Below are 26,336 nucleotides of genomic sequence, written 5' to 3'. Positions count from 1 at the left end.
TGTGGCCGTGCCCAGGACGGGAGAATGTTTCCCCCCTTGGGGAGGGGGAATGGGGTAGCAATTTGCGTGTGTCATGTGAAGCCATCCTCATTAGATATGCACTTGGAAGTTTCCCAACATTTCAGCTGGTGGGGTGGAGGCGGATTGGGCGGCCATATTGGAAACACGTCCAGAATTCAATGGGCCAACGTTGAAGATGGAAGACGGGCCTCTTGGAATACTCTGAGACTGGAAGATGCTCCCCCATTGCCCGTGCGCCCCCCCCCCCCACCACCCACTCTCCCCCCTCCCTTCCCTCCCCCCTCGCCCACTGCTGCTTATTCCAATGTCCACACTCTTGGTTTGGGGGACCCAATCTGTGTAGGCCTCCTTCAGGTAATTCCCCACCATGGTGTCCCTGTGGGTCCTGGACCCTGATGTGATCTCGGGCGTCCTGAACCCCCAGTCGGGGAGCGGGAAAGGGGGCCGGAGAACCAATAGGCCTTCGCCTGTGTTCTACCAACAAGAGGCGGAATGGTTTTCCAGATTGGCGTCTGGCGGGAATAGCTTGCCACCGTGATGTGAGGGGGACGCAAGTCCCCGCTGCCACTGTCGGGAATAGGTAAATTTCTGATTCAAGGAACGGGTTAAAGGGATATGGGGAACAGTTGGGGAGGTGGACTTGAGATCAGGGAGAGATCAGCCATGAATGGGGTAGCAGGCTTGAAGGGTTGAATGGCCTACTTCTGCTCCTAATTCCCATGTTTCTCTGAAACTGATGTTTTAGTTCCCACCTCATTGTTCACTCTTCCCTCCCCGTCCCCAGCAGAAAGCCAACTGACCCACCTCCTCCCCCCCACTCCCCCCACCACCCCACCACCGATCTTCCGCCGGGAGCTCTGAACTTCCCTCCTCAGAAGCTGGAGCGTTCGAATCGGAACTTTGCCGAACAGGTCTGCTTCGTGCCGAATCTGGACGCGGTGGTAAAGGGGGAAGTGTCGATAAAGTTGGATGTGCTGCCCGTTAATTCAATTTCAATGCCATTTTTTGGGCGCAGTCCCGATCGCCGCCATTTTCGGCCATTGGTAAAGGGGGAATGGGCGCAGAGGCGGGCATGGATCGCGCTACTCGCCTCACGCCCGACTTTACCACGTTTTCGCGCCCGGAAACGGGCGCAACTTGATGGCGAAATCGGGCCCAAGGACACCAAAACTGTACACAATACTCCAGATGTGGCCTCACCAACACCCTGTACAATTGCAGCAAAACATCCCTATCCCTGTACTCAAATCCTCTCGCTATGAAGGCCAACATACCATTTGCCTTCTTTACTGCCTGCTGTACCTGCACGCTTACTTTCAGCGACTGATGCACGAGGACTCCAAGGTCTCGTTGAGTATCCGCCTCTCTCAATTTACACCCATTCGAGTAATAATCTATCTTCCTATTATTGCTACCAAAGTGGATAACCTCACATTTATCCACATTACGCTGCATCTGCCCTGCAGATACCCACACACTCAGCCTGTCCGAATCACGCTGAAGCATCTCTGTATCCTCCTCACAGCTCACCCTCCCACCCAACTTTGTATCATCTGCAAATTTGGAGATGATACATTCAGTTCCCTCTTCCAGATCATTAATATATAATGTGGGCAGTTGGGGTCCGAGCACAGACCCCTGAGGAACCCCACTAGTCACTGCCTGCCAATCAGAAAAAAGACCCATTTATGCCAACTCTTTGCTTCCTCTCTGCTAACCAGACAGAATCCCAACGGGAGGCCCAGGCAGATTGCAATCGACCCCGAGTTCAGCTCCTTGGTGTTTGGAATCCTGGGTGGATCAGGCTGGGTTGTGACTTCTGATTCTTGCCAGTCCTCTCTGTGTGAAGCGATCTCTGATAAGCCTGAGAACGGCCACAGTGTTTGGAGGGATTGGAACTGGTTTTGGATTTGGCAATTTTGGCTTCCCACACACTTCCCCTGTTCAATAACAGCCCCTGTACCAATCAGCGGCATTAATAAGTAGAGACTGAAGTTTATTGGAACAAAGTTTACTGTTCCTGCACTGGTGTGCTTGAGAAATCACTTCAATGGATAGCAGACCCATATAAAACCCAGCTGCCAAGAAGCCCCATACATTTGCCAGCTTTTTCCGCCCATCATCGGGACAGCTAGGTCTGAATCCCGGAGTCTGCCACTTCTCACCCTCTCACCATCCGCGCCGACAATGTTCTGCTTCAGTCTGCTGACTTTACTCGCTGTCCATGTGGCTGCCATCGGAGACTTAAACCTGTACCAACGAAGAGGATTCATGCAATCAGAGCAGGTAATGCGCAACAGCGGCCTGCAGCAGTAACTTGTGCATCAGTCAAGGTTCGAGGAGCCCTCGCCACCCCCTGCTCGCAACACTGTGAGTGAAGGGTTCGAGTGACAAAATCATTCTGCAATCCAAAGCAAACTCTTGGCCTAAAAAAGATCTTTATCAGTGTAAATTCTGGTGAGCACAAAGCCCGAGGAAACGGTTTCATATCATAAGGTTCATATTATCAGGTTTATATTATCAGTTTTATATTATCAGGTGTTTTATATTATCAGTTTTATATTATCAGGTGTTTTATATTATCAGGTTTATATTATCAGTTTTATATTATCAGTTTTATATTATCAGTTTTATATTATCAGGTTTATATTATCAGTTTTATATTATCAGGTTTTATATTATCAGGTTTATATTATCAGGTTTATATTATCAGGTTTATATTATCAGGTTTATATTATCAGGTTTATATTATCAGGTTTATATTATCAGGTTTATATTATCAGGTTTTATATTATCAGTTTTATATTATCAGGTTTATATTATCAGTTTTATATTATCAGGTTTATATTATCAGTTTTATATTATCAGGTTTATATTATCAGGTGTTTTATATGAACAGTTTTATATTATCAGTTTTATATTATCAGTTTTATATTATCAGGTTTATATTATCAGTTTTATATTATCAGGTTTATATTATCAGTTTTATATTATCAGGTTTATATTATCAGGTTTATATTATCAGTTTTATATTATCAGGTTTATATTATCAGTTTTATATTATCAGGTTTATATTATCAGTTTTATATTATCAGGTTTATATTATCAGTTTTATATTATCAGGTTTATATTATCAGTTTTATATTATCAGGTTTATATTATCAGGTTTATATTATCAGGTTTTATATTATCAGTTTTATATTATCAGGTTTATATTATCAGGTTTATATTATCAGTTTTATATTATCAGGTTTATATTATCAGTTTTATATTATCAGTTTTATATTATCAGGTTTATATTATCAGGTTTATATTATCAGGTTTATATTATCAGTTTTATATTATCAGTTTTATATTATCAGGTTTATATTATCAGGTTTATATTATCAGGTTTATATTATCAGGTTTATATTATCAGTTTTATATTATCAGGTTTATATTATCAGGTTTATATTATCAGGTTTATATTATCAGTTTTATATTATCAGGTTTATATTATCAGGTGTTTTATATGAACAGTTTTATATTATCAGTTTTATATTATCAGTTTTATATTATCAGGTTTATATTATCAGTTTTATATTATCAGTTTTATATTATCAGGTTTATATTATCAGGTTTATATTATCAGTTTTATATTATCAGGTTTATATTATCAGGTTTATATTATCAGGTTTATATTATCAGGTTTATATTATCAGGTTTATATTATCAGGTTTATATTATCAGGTTTATATTATCAGTTTTATATTATCAGGTTTATATTATCAGGTTTATATTATCAGGTTTATATTATCAGTTTTATATTATCAGGTTTATATTATCAGTTTTATATTATCAGGTTTATATTATCAGGTTTATATTATCAGGTTTATATTATCAGTTTTATATTATCAGGTTTATATTATCAGTTTTATATTATCAGGTTTATATTATCAGTTTTATATTATCAGGTTTATATTATCAGGTTTATATTATCAGGTTTATATTATCAGTTTTATATTATCAGGTTTATATTATCAGTTTTATATTATCAGGTTTATATTATCAGGTGTTTTATATGAACAGTTTTATATTATCAGTTTTATATTATCAGTTTTATATTATCAGGTTTATATTATCAGTTTTATATTATCAGGTTTATATTATCAGGTTTATATGATCAGGTTTATATTATCAGGTTTATATTATCAGGTGTTTTATATGATCAGTTTTATATTATCAGTTTTATATTATCAGGTTTATATTATCAGTTTTATATTATCAGGTTTATATTATCAGGTTTATATTATCAGGTTTATATTATCAGGTTTATATTATCAGGTTTATATTATCAGTTTTATATTATCAGTTTTATATTATCAGGTTTATATTATCAGGTTTATATTATCAGGTTTATATTATCAGGTGTTTTATATGATCAGTTTTATATTATCAGTTTTATATTATCAGTTTTATATTATCAGTTTTATATTATCAGTTTTATATTATCAGTTTTATATTATCAGGTTTATATTATCAGGTTTATATTATCAGGTTTATATTATCAGGTTTATATTATCAGGTGTTTTATATGATCAGGTTTATATTATCAGGTTTATATTATCAGTTTTATATTATCAGGTTTATATGATCAGGTTTATATTATCAGGTTTATATTATCAGTTTTATATTATCAGGTGTTTTATATGATCAGTTTTATATTATCAGTTTTATATTATCAGTTTTATATTATCAGGTTTATATTATCAGGTTTATATTATCAGGTTTATATTATCAGGTTTATATGATCAGGTTTATATTATCAGGTTTATATGATCAGGTTTATATTATCAGTTTTATATTATCAGGTGTTTTATATGATCAGTTTTATATTATCAGTTTTATATTATCAGTTTTATATTATCAGGTTTATATTATCAGGTTTATATGATCAGGTTTATATTATCAGGTTTATATGATCAGGTTTATATTATCAGGTTTATATTATCAGGTTTATATTATCAGTTTTATATTATCAGTTTTATATTATCAGGTGTTTTATATTATTAGTTTTATATTATCAGTTTTATATTATCAGGTTTATATTATCAGTTTTATATTATCAGGTTTATATTATCAGTTTTATATTATCGGTTTTATATTATCAGTTTTATATGATCAGTTTTATATTATCAGTTTTATATTATCAGGTTTATATTATCAGTTTTATATTATCAGGTGTTTTATATTATCAGTTTTATATTATCAGTTTTATATTATCAGGTTTATATTATCAGTTTTATATTATCAGTTTTATATGATCAGTTTTATATTATCAGTTTTATATTATCAGTTTTATATTATCAGGTTTATATTATCAGTTTTATATTTTCAGTTTTATATTATCAGTTTTATATTATCAGTTTTATATTATCAGGTGTTTTATATTATTAGTTTTATATGATCAATTTTATATTATCAGTTTTATATTATCAGTTTTATATTATCAGTTTTATATTATCAGGTGTTTTATATTATTAGTTTTATATTATCAGGTTTATATTATCAGTTTTATATTATCAGTTTTATATTATCAGTTTTATATGATCAGTTTTATATTATCAGTTTTATATTATCAGTTTTATATTATCAGGTTTATATTATCAGTTTTATATTTTCAGTTTTATATTATCAGTTTTATATTATCAGTTTTATATTATCAGGTGTTTTATATTATTAGTTTTATATGATCAATTTTATATTATCAGTTTTATATTATCAGGTTTATATTATCAGTTTTATATTATCAGGTTTATATTATCAGGTTTATATTATCAGTTTTATATTATCAGTTTTATATTATCAGTTTTATATTATCAGGTTTATATTATCAGTTTTATATTATCAGTTTTATATTATCAGTTTTATATTATCAGGTTTATATTATCAGTTTTATATTTTCAGTTTTATATTATCAGTTTTATATTATCAGTTTTATATTATCAGGTGTTTTATATTATTAGTTTTATATGATCAATTTTATATTATCAGTTTTATATTATCAGGTTTATATTATCAGTTTTATATTATCAGGTTTATATTATCAGTTTTATATTATCAGTTTTATATGATCAGTTTTATATTATTCGTTTTATATTATCAGGTTGATATGATCAGTTTTATATTATTCGTTTTATATTATCAGGTGTTTTATATTATCAGTTTTATATTATCAGGTTTATATTATCAGTTTTATATTATCAGGTTTATATTATCAGTTTTATATTATCGGTTTTATATTATCAGTTTTATATGATCAGTTTTATATTATCAGTTTTATATTATCAGTTTTATATTATCAGTTTTATATTATCAGTTTTATATGATCAGTTTTATATTATCAGTTTTATATTATCAGTTTTATATTATCAGGTTTATATTATCAGTTTTATATTTTCAGTTTTATATTATCAGTTTTATATTATCAGTTTTATATTATCAGGTGTTTTATATTATTAGTTTTATATTATCAGTTTTATATTATCAGGTTTATATGATCAATTTTATATTATCAGTTTTATATTATCAGTTTTATATTATCAGTTTTATATTATCAGGTGTTTTATATTATTAGTTTTATATTATCAGTTTTATATTATCAGGTTTATATTATCAGGTTTATATTATCAGGTTTATATTATCAGGTTGATATGATCAGTTTTATATTATCAGTTTTATATTATCAGGTTTATATTATCAGGTTTATATTATCAGTTTTATATTATCAGGTGTTTTATATTATCAGGTTTATATTATCAGGTTTATATTATCAGTTTTATATTATCAGGTTTATATTATCAGTTTTATATTATCAGGTTTATATTATCAGTTTTATATTATCAGTTTTATATTATCAGGTTTATATTATCAGTTTTATATTTTCAGTTTTATATTATCAGTTTTATATTATCAGTTTTATATGATCAATTTTATATTATCAGTTTTATATTATCAGGTTTATATTATCAGTTTTATATTATCAGTTTTATATGATCAGTTTTATATTATTCGTTTTATATTATCAGGTGTTTTATATTATCAGTTTTATATTATCAGGTTTATATTATCAGTTTTATATTATCAGGTTTATATTATCAGTTTTATATTTTCAGGTTTATATTATCAGTTTTATATTATCAGGTTTATATTATCAGTTTTATATTATCAGTTTTATATTTTCAGGTTTATATTATCAGTTTTATATTATCAGTTTTATATTATCAGTTTTATATTTTCAGGTTTATATTATCAGTTTTATATTATCAGTTTTATATTATCAGTTTTATATTATCAGGTTTATATTATCAGTTTTATATTATCAGTTTTATATTATCAGGTTTATATTATCAGGTTTATATTATCAGTTTTATATTATCAGTTTTATATTATCAGGTTTATATTATCAGTTTTATATTATCAGTTTTATATTATCAGGTTTATATTATCAGGTTTATATTATCAGTTTTATATTATCAGTTTTATATTATCAGGTGTTTTATATTATTAGTTTTATATGATCAATTTTATATTATCAGTTTTATATTATCAGGTTTATATTATCAGTTTTATATTATCAGGTTTATATTATCAGGTTTATATTATCAGTTTTATATTATCAGTTTTATATTATCAGTTTTATATTATCAGGTTTATATTATCAGTTTTATATTATCAGTTTTATATTATCAGGTTTATATTATCAGTTTTATATTTTCAGTTTTATATTATCAGTTTTATATTATCAGTTTTATATTATCAGGTGTTTTATATTATTAGTTTTATATGATCAATTTTATATTATCAGTTTTATATTATCAGGTTTATATTATCAGTTTTATATTATCAGGTTTATATTATCAGTTTTATATTATCAGTTTTATATGATCAGTTTTATATTATTCGTTTTATATTATCAGGTTGATATGATCAGTTTTATATTATTCGTTTTATATTATCAGGTGTTTTATATTATCAGTTTTATATTATCAGGTTTATATTATCAGTTTTATATTATCAGGTTTATATTATCAGTTTTATATTATCGGTTTTATATTATCAGTTTTATATGATCAGTTTTATATTATCAGTTTTATATTATCAGGTTTATATTATCAGTTTTATATTATCAGTTTTATATTATCAGTTTTATATGATCAGTTTTATATTATCAGTTTTATATTATCAGTTTTATATTATCAGGTTTATATTATCAGTTTTATATTTTCAGTTTTATATTATCAGTTTTATATTATCAGTTTTATATTATCAGGTGTTTTATATTATTAGTTTTATATTATCAGTTTTATATTATCAGGTTTATATGATCAATTTTATATTATCAGTTTTATATTATCAGTTTTATATTATCAGTTTTATATTATCAGGTGTTTTATATTATTAGTTTTATATTATCAGTTTTATATTATCAGGTTTATATTATCAGGTTTATATTATCAGGTTTATATTATCAGGTTGATATGATCAGGTTTATATTATCAGTTTTATATTATCAGGTTTATATTATCAGGTTTATATTATCAGTTTTATATTATCAGGTGTTTTATATTATCAGGTTTATATTATCAGGTTTATATTATCAGTTTTATATTATCAGGTTTATATTATCAGGTTTATATTATCAGTTTTATATTATCAGGTGTTTTATATTATCAGGTTTATATTATCAGGTTTATATTATCAGTTTTATATTATCAGGTTTATATTATCAGTTTTATATTATCAGGTTTATATTATCAGTTTTATATTATCAGTTTTATATTATCAGGTTTATATTATCAGTTTTATATTTTCAGTTTTATATTATCAGTTTTATATTATCAGTTTTATATGATCAATTTTATATTATCAGTTTTATATTATCAGTTTTATATTATCAGTTTTATATGATCAATTTTATATTATCAGTTTTATATTATCAGTTTTATATGATCAATTTTATATTATCAGTTTTATATTATCAGTTTTATATTTTCAGTTTTATATTATCAGTTTTATATTATCAGTTTTATATGATCAATTTTATATTATCAGTTTTATATTTTCAGGTTTATATTATCAGTTTTATATTATCAGTTTTATATTATCAGTTTTATATTATCAGGTTTATATTATCAGTTTTATATTATCAGTTTTATATTATCAGGTTTATATTATCAGGTTTATATTATCAGTTTTATATTATCAGTTTTATATTATCAGGTTTATATTATCAGTTTTATATTATCAGTTTTATATTATCAGGTTTATATTATCAGGTTTATATTATCAGGTTTATATTATCAGTTTTATATTATCAGGTTTATATTATCAGTTTTATATTATCAGGTTTATATTATCAGTTTTATATTATCAGTTTTATATTATCAGGTTTATATTATCAGTTTTATATTATCAGTTTTATATTATCAGGTTTATATTATCAGGTTTATATTATCAGGTTTATATTATCAGTTTTATATTATCAGGTATTTTATATTATCAGGTTTATATTATCAGGTTTTATATTATCAGGTTTATATTATCAGGTTTATATTATCAGGTTTATATTATCAGTTTTATATTATCAGGTATTTTATATTATCAGGTTTATATTATCAGTTTTATATTATCAGGTTTATATTATCAGGTGTTTTATATTATCAGGTTTATATTATCAGGTTTTATATTATCAGGTGTTTTATATTATCAGGTTTATATTATCAGGTTTATATTATCAGGTGTTTTATATTATCAGGTTTATATTATCAGGTGTTTTATATTATCAGGTGTTTTATATTATCAGGTTTTATATTATCAGGTTTTATATTATCAGGTTTATATTATCAGGTTTATATTATCAGGTGTTTTATATTATCAGGTTTATATTATCAGGTGTTTTATATTATCAGGTTTTATATTATCAGGTTTTATATTATCAGGTTTTATATTATCAGGTGTTTTATATTATCAGGTTTATATTATCAGGTTTTATATTATCAGGTTTTATATTATCAGGTTTTATATTATCAGGTATTTTATATTATCAGGTTTATATTATCAGTTTTATATTATCAGGTTTATATTATCAGGTGTTTTATATTATCAGGTTTATATTATCAGGTTTTATATTATCAGGTGTTTTATATTATCAGGTTTATATTATCAGGTTTATATTATCAGGTGTTTTATATTATCAGGTTTATATTATCAGGTGTTTTATATTATCAGGTGTTTTATATTATCAGGTTTTATATTATCAGGTTTTATATTATCAGGTTTTATATTATCAGGTTTTATATTATCAGGTTTTATATTATCAGGTTTATATTATCAGGTTTATATTATCAGGTGTTTTATATTATCAGGTTTATATTATCAGGTGTTTTATATTATCAGGTTTTATATTATCAGGTTTTATATTATCAGGTTTTATATTATCAGGTGTTTTATATTATCAGGTTTTATATTATCAGGTTTATATTATCAGGTTTATATTATCAGGTGTTTTATATTATCAGGTTTATATTATCAGGTTTTATATTATCAGGTTTATATTATCAGGTTTTATATTATCAGGTTTATATTATCAGGTTTATATTATCAGGTTTTATATTATCAGTTTTATATTATCAGTTTTATATTATCAGGTTTATATTATTAGTTTTATATTATCAGTTTTATATTATCAGGTTTATATTATCAGTTTTATATTATCAGGTTTATATTATCAGTTTTATATTATCAGGTTTATATTATCAGTTTTATATTATCAGGTTTATATTATCAGGTTTATATTATCAGGTTTATATTATCAGTTTTATATTATCAGGTTTATATTATCAGTTTTATATTATCAGGTTTATATTATCAGTTTTATATTATCAGGTTTATATTATCAGGTTTATATTATCAGGTTTATATTATCAGGTGTTTTATATTATCAGGTTTATATTATCAGTTTTATATTATCAGGTTTATATTATCAGGTTTATATTATCAGGTTTATATTATCAGTTTTATATTATCAGTTTTATATTATCAGGTTTATATTATCAGGTTTATATTATCAGGTTTATATTATCAGTTTTATATTATCAGGTTTATATTATCAGGTTTATATTATCAGGTTTATATTATCAGGTTTATATTATCAGTTTTATATTATCAGGTTTATATTATCAGTTTTATATTATCAGGTTTATATTATCAGTTTTATATTATCAGGTTTATATTATCAGGTTTATATTATCAGGTTTATATTATCAGGTTTATATTATCAGGTTTATATTATCAGGTTTATATTATCAGGTTTATATTATCAGGTTTATATTATCAGGTTTATATTATCAGGTTTATATTATCAGGTGTTTTATATTATCAGGTTTATATTATCAGGTTTATATTATCAGGTTTATATTATCAGGTTTATATTATCAGGTTTATATTATCAGGTTTATATTATCAGGTTTATATTATCAGGTTTATATTATCAGGTTTATATTATCAGGTTTATATTATCAGGTTTATATTATCAGGTTTATATTATCAGGTTTATATTATCAGGTTTATATTATCAGGTGTTTTATATTATCAGGTTTATATTATCAGGTTTATATTATCAGGTTTATATTATCAGGTTTATATTATCAGGTTTATATTATCAGGTTTATATTATCAGTTTTATATTATCAGGTATTTTATATTATCAGGTTTATATTATCAGGTTTTATATTATCAGGTTTATATTATCAGTTTTATATTATCAGGTTTATATTATCAGTTTTATATTATCAGTTTTATATTATCAGGTGTTTTATATTATCAGTTTTATATTATCAGGTTTATATTATTAGTTTTATATTATCAGTTTTATATTATCAGTTTTATATTATCAGTTTTATATTATCAGGTATTTTATATTATCAGGCTTATATTATCAGGTTTATATTATCAGGTTTATATTATCAGTTTTATATTATCAGGCTTATATTATCAGGTTTATATTATCAGTTTTATATTATCAGTTTTATATTATCAGTTTTATATTATCAGGCTTATATTATCAGGTTTATATTATCAGTTTTATATTATCAGGTTTATATTATCAGTTTTATATTATCAGTTTTATATTATCAGTTTTATATTATCAGGCTTATATTATCAGGTTTATATTATCAGTTTTATATTATCAGGTTTATATTATCAGTTTTATATTATCAGGTTTATATTATCAGTTTTATATTATCAGGTTTATATTATCAGGTTTATATTATCAGGTGTTTTATATTATCAGGTTTATATTATCAGTTTTATATTATCAGTTTTATATTATCAGGTGTTTTATATTATCAGTTTTATATTATCAGGTTTATATTATCAGGTTTATATTATCAGGTGTTTTATATTATCAGGTTTATATTATCAGTTTTATATTATCAGTTTTATATTATCAGGTGTTTTATATTATCAGGTTTATATTATCAGTTTTATATTATCAGGTGTTTTATATTATCAGGTTTATATTATCAGTTTTATATTATCAGTTTTATATTATCAGGTGTTTTATATTATCAGTTTTATATTATCAGGTTTATATTATCAGTTTTATATTATCAGTTTTATATTATCAGGTTTTATATTATCAGGTTTATATTATCAGGTTTATATTATCAGGTGTTTTATATTATCAGGTTTATATTATCAGTTTTATATTATCAGGTGTTTTATATTATCAGGTTTATATTATCAGTTTTATATTATCAGTTTTATATTATCAGGTGTTTTATATTATCAGGTTTATATTATCAGGTTTATATTATCAGTTTTATATTATCAGGTTTATATTATCAGTTTTATATTATCAGTTTTATATTATCAGGTGTTTTATATTATCAGGTTTATATTATCAGTTTTATATTATCAGTTTTATATTATCAGGTTTATATTATCAGGTTTATATTATCAGGTTTATATTATCAGTTTTATATTATCAGGTGTTTTATATTATCAGTTTTATATTATCAGGTTTATATTATCAGTTTTATATTATCAGGTTTATATTATCAGTTTTATATTATCAGTTTTATATTATCAGGTTTATATTATCAGTTTTATATTATCAGGTTTATATTATCAGTTTTATATTATCAGGTTTATATTATCAGTTTTATATTATCAGTTTTATATTATCAGTTTTATATTATCAGGTGTTTTATATTATCAGGTTTATATTATCAGTTTTATATTATCAGGTTTATATTATCAGTTTTATATTATCAGTTTTATATTATCAGGTGTTTTATATTATCAGGTTTATATTATCAGTTTTATATTATCAGTTTTATATTATCAGGTTTATATTATCAGGTTTATATTATCAGGTTTATATTATCAGTTTTATATTATCAGGTGTTTTATATTATCAGTTTTATATTATCAGGTTTATATTATCAGTTTTATATTATCAGGTTTATATTATCAGTTTTATATTATCAGTTTTATATTATCAGGTGTTTTATATTATCAGTTTTATATTATCAGGTTTATATTATCAGTTTTATATTATCAGTTTTATATTATCAGGTGTTTTATATTATCAGTTTTATATTATCAGGTTTATATTATCAGTTTTATATTATCAGGTTTATATTATCAGTTTTATATTATCAGTTTTATATTATCAGGTGTTTTATATTATCAGTTTTATATTATCAGGTTTATATTATCAGTTTTATATTATCAGGTTTATATTATCAGGTTTATATTATCAGTTTTATATTATCAGGTGTTTTATATTATCAGTTTTATATTATCAGTTTTATATTATCAGTTTTATATTATCAGTTTTATATTATCAGGTTTATATTATCAGTTTTATATTATCAGTTTTATATTATCAGGTGTTTTATATTATCAGTTTTATATTATCAGTTTTATATTATCAGTTTTATATTATCAGGTTTATATTATCAGTTTTATATTATCAGGTTTATATTATCAGTTTTATATTATCAGGTTTATATTATCAGTTTTATATTATCAGTTTTATATTATCAGGTGTTTTATATTATCAGTTTTATATTATCAGGTTTATATTATCAGTTTTATATTATCAGTTTTATATTATCAGGTTTATATTATCAGTTTTATATTATCAGTTTTATATTATCAGGTGTTTTATATTATCAGTTTTATATTATCAGGTTTATATTATCAGTTTTATATTATCAGGTTTATATTATCAGTTTTATATTATCAGTTTTATATTATCAGGTGTTTTATATTATCAGTTTTATATTATCAGTTTTATATTATCAGTTTTATATTATCAGTTTTATATTATCAGGTTTATATTATCAGTTTTATATTATCAGTTTTATATTATCAGGTTTATATTATCAGTTTTATATTATCAGGTTTATATTATCAGTTTTATATTATCAGTTTTATATTATCAGGTGTTTTATATTATCAGTTTTATATTATCAGTTTTATATTATCAGTTTTATATTATCAGGTGTTTTATATTATCAGTTTTATATTATCAGGTTTATATTATCAGTTTTATATTATCAGTTTTATATTATCAGGTGTTTTATATTATCAGTTTTATATTATCAGGTTTATATTATCAGTTTTATATTATCAGGTTTATATTATCAGTTTTATATTATCAGTTTTATATTATCAGGTGTTTTATATTATCAGGTTTATATTATCAGGTTTATATTATCAGTTTTATATTATCAGTTTTATATTATCAGGTTTATATTATCAGTTTTATATTATCAGTTTTATATTATCAGGTGTTTTATATTATCAGTTTTATATTATCAGGTTTATATTATCAGTTTTATATTATCAGGTTTATATTATCAGTTTTATATTATCAGTTTTATATTATCAGGTGTTTTATATTATCAGTTTTATATTATCAGGTTTATATTATCAGTTTTATATTATCAGTTTTATATTATCAGGTTTATATTATCAGTTTTATATTATCAGTTTTATATTATCAGTTTTATATTATCAGGTTTATATTATCAGTTTTATATTATCAGGTTTATATTATCAGTTTTATATTATCAGTTTTATATTATCAGTTTTATATTATCAGGTTTATATTATCAGGTTTATATTATCAGTTTTATATTATCAGGTTTATATTATCAGTTTTATATTATCAGTTTTATATTATCAGGTGTTTTATATTATCAGTTTTATATTATCAGGTTTATATTATCAGTTTTATATTATCAGTTTTATATTATCAGGTGTTTTATATTATCAGGTTTATATTATCAGTTTTATATTATCAGTTTTATATTATCAGGTGTTTTATATTATCAGTTTTATATTATCAGTTTTATATTATCAGTTTTATATTATCAGGTGTTTTATATTATCAGGTTTATATTATCAGGTTTATATTATCAGTTTTATATTATCAGTTTTATATTATCAGGTGTTTTATATTATCAGTTTTATATTATCAGTTTTATATTATCAGGTGTTTTATATTATCAGGTTTATATTATCAGTTTTATATTATCAGGTGTTTTATATTATCAGGTTTATATTATCAGGTTTATATTATCAGTTTTATATTATCAGTTTTATATTATCAGGTGTTTTATATTATCAGGTTTATATTATCAGTTTTATATTATCAGTTTTATATTATCAGTTTTATATTATCAGGTGTTTTATATTATCAGGTTTATATTATCAGGTTTATATTCTCAGTTTTATATTATCAGTTTTATATTATCAGGTGTTTTATATTATCAGTTTTATATTATCAGGTGTTTTATATTATCAGTTTTATATTATCAGGTGTTTTATATTATCAGTTTTATATTATCAGGTTTATATTATCAGTTTTATATTATCAGGTTTATATTATCAGGTTTATATTATCAGTTTTATATTATCAGGTATTTTATATTATCAGGTTTATATTATCAGGTTTTATATTATCAGGTTTATATTATCAGGTTTTATATTATCAGGTTTATATTATCAGGTTTTATATTATCAGGTGTTTTATATTATCAGGTTTATATTATCAGGTTTATATTATCAGGTTTATATTATCAGGTGTTTTATATTATCAGGTTTATATTATCAGGTGTTTTATATTATCAGGTTTTATATTATCAGGTTTATATTATCAGGTTTATATTATCAGGTGTTTTATATTATCAGGTTTTATATTATCAGGTTTATATTATCAGGTGTTTTATATTATCAGGTTTATATTATCAGGTTTATATTATCAGGTTTATATTATCAGGTGTTTTATATTATCAGGTTTATATTATCAGGTGTTTTATATTATCAGGTATATATTATCAGGTTTTATATTATCAGGTTTATATTATCAGGTTTATATTATCAGGTGTTTTATATTATCAGGTTTATATTATCAGGTGTTTTATATTATCAGGTATATATTATCAGGTTTTATATTATCAGGTTTATATTATCAGGTTTATATTATCAGGTTTTATATTATCAGGTTTATATTATCAGGTTTTATATTATCAGGTTTATATTATCAGGTTTATATTATCAGGTTTTATATTATCAGTTTTATATTATCAGTTTTATATTATCAGGTTTATATTATTAGTTTTATATTATCAGTTTTATATTATCAGGTTTATATTATCAGTTTTATATTATCAGGTTTATATTATCAGTTTTATATTATCAGGTTTATATTATCAGTTTTATATTATCAGGTTTATATTATCAGGTTTATATTATCAGGTTTATATTATCAGTTTTATATTATCAGGTTTATATTATCAGGTTTATATTATCAGGTTTATATTATCAGTTTTATATTATCAGGTTTATATTATCAGGTTTATATTATCAGGTTTATATTATCAGGTTTATATTATCAGGTGTTTTATATTATCAGGTTTATATTATCAGGTTTATATTATCAGGTTTATATTATCAGGTTTATATTATCAGGTTTATATTATCAGGTTTATATTATCAGTTTTATATTATCAGGTTTATATTATCAGTTTTATATTATCAGGTTTATATTATCAGGTTTATATTATCAGGTTTATATTATCAGGTTTATATTATCAGTTTTATATTATCAGGTTTATATTATCAGTTTTATATTATCAGGTTTATATTATCAGGTTTATATTATCAGGTTTATATTATCAGGTTTATATTATCAGGTTTATATTATCAGGTTTATATTATCAGGTGTTTTATATTATCAGGTTTATATTATCAGTTTTATATTATCAGGTGTTTTATATTATCAGGTTTATATTATCAGGTTTATATTATCAGGTTTATATTATCAGTTTTATATTATCAGGTTTATATTATCAGGTTTATATTATCAGGTTTATATTATCAGTTTTATATTATCAGGTTTATATTATCAGTTTTATATTATCAGGTTTATATTATCAGTTTTATATTATCAGGTTTATATTATCAGGTTTATATTATCAGGTTTATATTATCAGGTGTTTTATATTATCAGGTTTATATTATCAGTTTTATATTATCAGGTTTATATTATCAGGTTTATATTATCAGTTTTATATTATCAGGTTTATATTATCAGTTTTATATTATCAGGTTTATATTATCAGTTTTATATTATCAGGTTTATATTATCAGGTTTATATTATCAGGTTTATATTATCAGGTTTATATTATCAGGTGTTTTATATTATCAGGTTTATATTATCAGTTTTATATTATCAGGTATTTTATATTATCAGGTTTATATTATCAGGTTTTATATTATCAGGTTTATATTATCAGTTTTATATTATCAGGTATTTTATATTATCAGGTTTATATTATCAGGTTTTATATTATCAGGTTTATATTATCAGTTTTATATTATCAGGTTTATATTATCAGTTTTATATTATCAGTTTTATAAAATCAGGTGTTTTATATTATCAGTTTTATATTATCAGGTTTATATTATTAGTTTTATATTATCAGTTTTATATTATCAGTTTTATATTATCAGTTTTATATTATCAGGCTTATATTATCAGGTTTATATTATCAGGTTTATATTATCAGTTTTATATTATCAGGCTTATATTATCAGGTTTATATTATCAGTTTTATATTATCAGTTTTATATTATCAGTTTTATATTATCAGGCTTATATTATCAGGTTTATATTATCAGTTTTATATTATCAGGTTTATATTATCAGTTTTATATTATCAGTTTTATATTATCAGTTTTATATTATCAGGCTTATATTATCAGGTTTATATTATCAGTTTTATATTATCAGGTTTATATTATCAGTTTTATATTATCAGGTTTATATTATCAGTTTTATATTATCAGGTTTATATTATCAGGTTTATATTATCAGGTGTTTTATATTATCAGGTTTATATTATCAGTTTTATATTATCAGTTTTATATTATCAGGTGTTTTATATTATCAGTTTTATATTATCAGGTTTATATTATCAGGTTTATATTATCAGGTGTTTTATATTATCAGGTTTATATTATCAGTTTTATATTATCAGTTTTATATTATCAGGTGTTTTATATTATCAGGTTTATATTATCAGTTTTATATTATCAGGTGTTTTATATTATCAGGTTTATATTATCAGTTTTATATTATCAGTTTTATATTATCAGGTGTTTTATATTATCAGTTTTATATTATCAGGTTTATATTATCAGTTTTATATTATCAGTTTTATATTATCAGGTTTTATATTATCAGTTTTATATTATCAGGTTTATATTATCAGTTTTATATTATCAGTTTTATATTATCAGTTTTATATTATCAGGTTTATATTATCAGGTTTATATTATCAGGTGTTTTATATTATCAGGTTTATATTATCAGTTTTATATTATCAGGTGTTTTATATTATCAGGTTTATATTATCAGTTTTATATTATCAGTTTTATATTATCAGGTGTTTTATATTATCAGGTTTATATTATCAGGTTTATATTATCAGTTTTATATTATCAGGTTTATATTATCAGTTTTATATTATCAGTTTTATATTATCAGGTGTTTTATATTATCAGTTTTATATTATCAGGTTTATATTATCAGTTTTATATTATCAGTTTTATATTATCAGGTGTTTTATATTATCAGGTTTATATTATCAGTTTTATATTATCAGTTTTATATTATCAGGTTTATATTATCAGGTTTATATTATCAGGTTTATATTATCAGTTTTATATTATCAGGTGTTTTATATTATCAGTTTTATATTATCAGGTTTATATTATCAGTTTTATATTATCAGGTTTATATTATCAGTTTTATATTATCAGTTTTATATTATCAGGTGTTTTATATTATCAGTTTTATATTATCAGGTTTATATTATCAGTTTTATATTATCAGTTTTATATTATCAGGTGTTTTATATTATCAGTTTTATATTATCAGGTTTATATTATCAGTTTTATATTATCAGGTTTATATTATCAGTTTTATATTATCAGTTTTATATTATCAGGTGTTTTATATTATCAGTTTTATATTATCAGGTTTATATTATCAGTTTTATATTATCAGGTTTATATTATCAGGTTTATATTATCAGTTTTATATTATCAGGTGTTTTATATTATCAGTTTTATATTATCAGTTTTATATTATCAGTTTTATATTATCAGTTTTATATTATCAGGTTTATATTATCAGTTTTATATTATCAGTTTTATATTATCAGGTGTTTTATATTATCAGTTTTATATTATCAGGTTTATATTATCAGGTTTATATTATCAGGTTTATATTATCAGTTTTATATTATCAGGTTTATATTATCAGTTTTATATTATCAGTTTTATATTATCAGGTGTTTTATATTATCAGTTTTATATTATCAGGTTTATATTATCAGTTTTATATTATCAGGTTTATATTATCAGTTTTATATTATCAGTTTTATATTATCAGGTGTTTTATATTATCAGTTTTATATTATCAGTTTTATATTATCAGTTTTATATTATCAGTTTTATATTATCAGGTTTATATTATCAGTTTTATATTATCAGTTTTATATTATCAGGTTTATATTATCAGTTTTATATTATCAGGTTTATATTATCAGTTTTATATTATCAGTTTTATATTATCAGGTGTTTTATATTATCAGTTTTATATTATCAGTTTTATATTATCAGTTTTATATTATCAGGTGTTTTATATTATCAGTTTTATATTATCAGGTTTATATTATCAGTTTTATATTATCAGTTTTATATTATCAGGTGTTTTATATTATCAGTTTTATATTATCAGGTTTATATTATCAGTTTTATATTATCAGGTTTATATTATCAGTTTTATATTATCAGTTTTATATTATCAGGTGTTTTATATTATCAGTTTTATATTATCAGGTTTATATTATCAGTTTTATATTATCAGGTTTATATTATCAGTTTTATATTATCAGGTTTATATTATCAGTTTTATATTATCAGTTTTATATTATCAGTTTTATATTATCAGGTTTATATTATCAGGTTTATATTATCAGTTTTATATTATCAGGTTTATATTATCAGTTTTATATTATCAGTTTTATATTATCAGGTTTATATTATCAGGTTTATATTATCAGTTTTATATTATCAGGTTTATATTATCAGTTTTATATTATCAGTTTTATATTATCAGTTTTATATTATCAGGTGTTTTATATTATCAGGTTTATATTATCAGTTTTATATTATCAGTTTTATATTATCAGGTGTTTTATATTATCAGTTTTATATTATCAGTTTTATATTATCAGTTTTATATTATCAGGTGTTTTATATTATCAGGTTTATATTATCAGGTTTATACTATCAGTTTTATATTATCAGTTTTATATTATCAGGTTTATATTATCAGTTTTATATTATCAGGTGTTTTATATTATCAGGTTTATATTATCAGTTTTATATTATCAGGTGTTTTATATTATCAGGTTTATATTATCAGGTTTATATTATCAGTTTTATATTATCAGTTTTATATTATCAGGTGTTTTATATTATCAGGTTTATATTATCAGTTTTATATTATCAGTTTTATATTATCAGTTTTATATTATCAGGTGTTTTATATTATCAGGTTTATATTATCAGGTTTATATTCTCAGTTTTATATTATCAGTTTTATATTATCAGGTGTTTTATATTATCAGTTTTATATTATCAGGTGTTTTATATTATCAGGTTTATATTATCAGTTTTATATTATCAGTTTTATATTATCAGTTTTATATTATCAGGTGTTTTATATTATCAGTTTTATATTATCAGTTTTATATTATCAGTTTTATATTATCAGGTGTTTTATATTATCAGGTTTATATTATCAGTTTTATATTATCAGGTGTTTTATATTATCAGGTTTATATTATCAGGTTTATATTATCAGTTTTATATTATCAGTTTTATATTATCAGGTGTTTTATATTATCAGGTTTATATTATCAGTTTTATATTATCAGTTTTATATTATCAGTTTTATATTATCAGGTGTTTTATATTATCAGGTTTATATTATCAGGTTTATATTATCAGTTTTATATTATCAGTTTTATATTATCAGTTTTATATTATCAGGTGTTTTATATTATCAGGTTTATATTATCAGGTTTATATTATCAGTTTTATATTATCAGTTTTATATTATCAGGTGTTTTATATTATCAGGTTTATATTATCAGGTTTATATTATCAGTTTTATATTATCAGTTTTATATTATCAGGTGTTTTATATTATCAGTTTTATATTATCAGTTTTATATTATCAGTTTTATATTATCAATTTTATATTATCAGGTGTTTTATATTATCAGGTTTATATTATCAGGTTTATATTATCAGTTTTATATTATCAGTTTTATATTATCAGGTGTTTTATATTATCAGGTTTATATTATCAGGTGTTTTATATTATCAGGTTTATATTATCAGTTTTATATTATCAGTTTTATATTATCAGTTTTATATTATCAGGTGTTTTATATTATCAGGTTTATATTATCAGTTTTATATTATCAGTTTTATATTATCAGTTTTATATTATCAGGTGTTTTATATTATCAGGTTTATATTATCAGGTTTATATTCTCAGTTTTATATTATCAGTTTTATATTATCAGGTGTTTTATATTATCAGTTTTATATTATCAGGTGTTTTATATTATCAGGTTTATATTATCAGTTTTATATTATCAGTTTTATATTATCAGTTTTATATTATCAGGTGTTTTATATTATCAGTTTTATATTATCAGTTTTATATTATCAATTTTATATTATCAGGTGTTTTATATTATCAGGTTTATATTATCAGTTTTATATTATCAGGTTTATATTATCAGTTTTATATTATCAGTTTTATATTATCAGTTTTATATTATCAGGTTTATATTATCAGTTTTATATTATCAGTTTTATATTATCAGGTTTATATTATCAGGTTTATATTATCAGTTTTATATTATCAGGTTTATATTATCAGTTTTATATTATCAGTTTTATATTATCAGTTTTATATTATCAGTTTTATATTATCAGTTTTATATTATCAGGTTTATATTATCAGTTTTATATTATCAGTTTTATATTATCAGGTTTATATTATCAGGTGTTTTATATTATCAGGTTTATATTATCAGTTTTATATTATCAGGTTTATATTATCAGGTTTATATTATCAGGTTTATATTATCAGTTTTATATTATCAGTTTTATATTATCAGGTTTATATTATCAGTTTTATATTATCAGTTTTATATTATTCGTTTTATATTATCAGGTTTATATTATCAGGTTTATATTATCAGGTGTTTTATATTATCAGTTTTATATTATCAGTTTTATATTATCAGTTTTATATTATCAGGTTTATATTATCAGGTTTATATTATCAGGTGTTTTATATTATCAGTTTTATATTATCAGTTTTATATTATCAGTTTTATATTATCAGGTGTTTTATATTATCAGTTTTATATTATCAGTTTTATATTATCAGTTTTATATTATCAGGTTTATATTATCAGTTTTATATTATCAGGTTTATATTATCAGGTTTATATTATCAGGTGTTTTATATTATCAGTTTTATATTATCAGTTTTATATTATCAGTTTTATATGATCAGTTTTATATTATTCGTTTTATATTATCAGGTTTATATTATCAGTTTTATATTATCAGTTTTATATTATCAGGTTTATATTATCAGTTTTATATTATCAGGTTTATATTATCAGGTTTATATTATCAGTTTTATATTATCAGGTTTATATTATCAGGTTTATATTATCAGGTTTATATTATCAGTTTTATATTATCAGGTGTTTTATATTGTCTGATGTTGATATCGGATGTTCTATCTAATCAGGTTGATGCGATCAGATGTTTGATGTGAATGTAGTTATAATGTTGTGTTTGATGTGATTGATGTGGTTGGTATGAGTGATGTGTCGAAGGCTGCTACCTTTGTGTTTTGTCGATTGAAATTGCATCTTCTCTGATTGTGCCGTTTTGGAACTTGAGGCTAGTTTTGGGGATTTGAACCCCTACTTCAGCAACCAGGGCAATGCCGTGACCTACCCACGCTGCCCTGCCTGCTTCCTATTGAAACTAAGCTTGGCAGTTAACTGCTCCCTGATGCCTTCACAGCCCTGCAATATAAATCGTTGCTCCCAGCGGAATCTGTTTCCTGTGGAAGGTCCTGATGAGTGCAGGGGTGGAAAGTTTCGACAGCATGTCCCTTTGTGTCACGAATACTCAAATGTACTGCATGTTCCTTCAATCTGCTCGTTGTGGAGCTAACAATTTTGACTCCTTTTCTGTGTTGCGTTTTTCTCCCGATTTCACCCGAATCGCCGACAGATCCACAATCACTGCTTCTACTGGTCGAACAACAAGAATCCCAACCTCCTGTCACTGGCTCAACACTGGTTAGAACCAATTCCTTCCGAGGTGCTAACGGTGCAGCTGGAGAGAGTTCTCAGGTAAGGGGCCCGATTTTACCATTGAGTCAGAGGGTCAGTGCTGAGGGAGTGCCGCACTGTCAGAGGGTCAGTGCTGAGGGAGTGCTGCACTGTCAGAGGGTCAGTGCTGAGGGAGTGCCGCACTGTCAGAGGGTCAGTGCTGAGGGAGTGCTGCACTGTCAGAGGGTCAGTGCTGAGGGAGTGCCGCGCTGTCAGAGGGTCAGTGCTGAGGGAGTGCCGCACTGTCAGAGGGTCAGTGCTGAGGAAGTGCCGCACTGTCAGAGGGTCAGTGCTGAGGGAGTGCTGCACTGTCAGAGGGTCAGTACTGAGGGAGTGCCGCACTGTCAGAGGGTCAGTGCTGAGGGAGTGCTGCACTGTCAGAGGGTCAGTGCTGAGGGAGTGCCGCACTGTCAGAGGGTCAGTACTGAGGGAGTGCCGCACTGTCAGAGGTTCAGTGCTGAGGAGTGCCGCACTGTCAGAGGGTCAGTACTGAGGGAGTGCTGCACTGTCAGAGGGTCAGTGCTGAGGGAGTGCCGCACTGTCAGAGGGTCAGTACTGAGGGAGTGCCGCTCTGTCAGAGGTTCAGTGCTGAGGGAGTGCCGCACTGTCAGACGGTCAGTGCTGAGGGAGCGCTGCACTGTGAGAGGGTCAGTGCTGAGGGAGTGCTGCACTGTCAGAGGGTCAGTGCTGAGGGAGTGCCGCTCTGTCGGAGGGTCAGTGCTGAGGGAGTGCTGCACTGTCAGAGGGTCAGTGCTGAGGGAGTGCCGCACTGTCAGAGGGTCAGTGCTGAGGGAGTGCTGCACTGTCAGAGGGTCAGTGCTGAGGGAGTGCCGCACTGTCAGAGGGACAGTGCTGAGGGAGTGCTGCACTGTCAGAGGGTCAGTGCTGAGGGAGTGCTGCACTGTCAGAGGGTCAGTGCTGAGGGAGTGCCGCACTGTCAGAGGGTCAGTGCTGAGGGAGTGCCGCACTGTCAGAGGGTCAGTACTGAGGGAGTGCCGCACTGTCAGAGGGTCAGTGCTGAGGGAGTGCCGCACTGTCAGAGGGTCAGTGCTGAGGGAGTGCCGCACTGTCAGAGCGTCAGTACTGAGGGAGTGCCGCACTGTCAGAGGGTCAGTGCAGAGGGAGTGCTGCACTGTCAGAGGGTCAGTACTGAGGGAGTGCCGCACTGTCAGAGGGTCAGTGCTGAGGGAGTGCCGCACTGTCAGAGGGTCAGTGCTGAGGGAGTGCCGCACTGTCCGAGGGTCAGTGCTGAGGGAGTGCTACACTCCGAGGCTTCTGCTGCCCTTGTCCCTCTGCATGGTCCAGGTGGTGGCAAGTTCTTACCGGCCGTTCATACCATTCTCCCGCAGCAGTGAGGTCGGAGAATTTGCCACCCAACCAAATCTCCGTTTACTGTGGCAGGATGGGAAATCCCGCCAGTGTGAATGGCGGTAAGGTTCCGTCCAATGCGTTTGGAAGGTGCTGTCGATGGAGCCTTGGTGAGTTGCTGCAGTGCATCTTATCGATGGTACAAGATGCACTTGCAGCGACTCACCTCGATGGCATCTTGTGGGTGGCACAGTGGGTTAGCACTGCAGCCTCAAAGCGCCAGGGACCCGGGTTCAATCCCAGCGGCACGGTGGCACAGTGGGTTAGCGCTGCTGCCTCACAGCGCCTGGGACCCGGGTTCGATTCCCGGCCTCGGGTCACTGTCTGTGTGGAGTCTGCACGTTCTCCCCGTGTCTGTGTGGGTTTCCTCCGGGTGCTCCGGTTTCCGCCCACAGTCCAAGGATGTGTAGGTTAGGTGGATTGGCCGTGCTAAATTGCCCCTTAGTGTCCAAAGATGTGTAGGTTAGATGGATTGGCCATGCTAAATTCCCACTTAGTGTCCAAAGATGTGTAGGTTCGGTGGATTGGCCATGCTAAATTGCCCCTTAGTGTACAAATATGTGTAGGTTAGATGGATTGGCCATGCTAAATTCCCACTTAGTGTCCAAAGATGTGCAGGTTAGGTGGATTGGCCATGCTAAATTGCCCCTTAGTGTCCAAAGATGTGTAGGTTAGATGGATTGGCCATGCTAAATTCCCACTTAGTGTCCAAAGATGTGCAGGTTAGGTGGATTGGCCATGCTAAATTGCCCCTTAGTGTCCAAAGATGTGTAGGTTTGGTGGATTGGCCATGCTAAATTGCCGCTTAGTGTCCAAAGATGTGTGGGTTAGGAGGATTGGCCGTGCTAAATTGCCCCTTAGTGTCCAAAGAT

General features: G+C 25.8%; 1 protein-coding gene across 1 annotated transcript in view; it reads left to right on the top strand.

Moving 5' to 3' along the window:
- Positions 1-2,038: 2,038 nt before the first annotated feature.
- Positions 2,039-26,336, top strand: part of LOC144489487 (sex hormone-binding globulin-like) — a gene marked incomplete at its 3' end in the record, with an annotated part of 38,417 nt that continues 14,119 nt past the window's right edge. The window contains exons 1-2 of the mRNA XM_078207349.1: positions 2,039-2,307; positions 23,996-24,117. Coding sequence (XP_078063475.1) covers positions 2,209-2,307; positions 23,996-24,117 — 221 coding nt within the window. The remainder of the gene's footprint in view (positions 2,308-23,995; positions 24,118-26,336) is intronic.

The sequence above is a fragment of the Mustelus asterias genome, unplaced genomic scaffold, assembly GCF_964213995.1.
Source record: "Mustelus asterias unplaced genomic scaffold, sMusAst1.hap1.1 HAP1_SCAFFOLD_2233, whole genome shotgun sequence".
NCBI lineage: Eukaryota > Metazoa > Chordata > Chondrichthyes > Carcharhiniformes > Triakidae > Mustelus > Mustelus asterias.
This window is presented reverse-complemented; position numbering and strand designations above follow the sequence as displayed.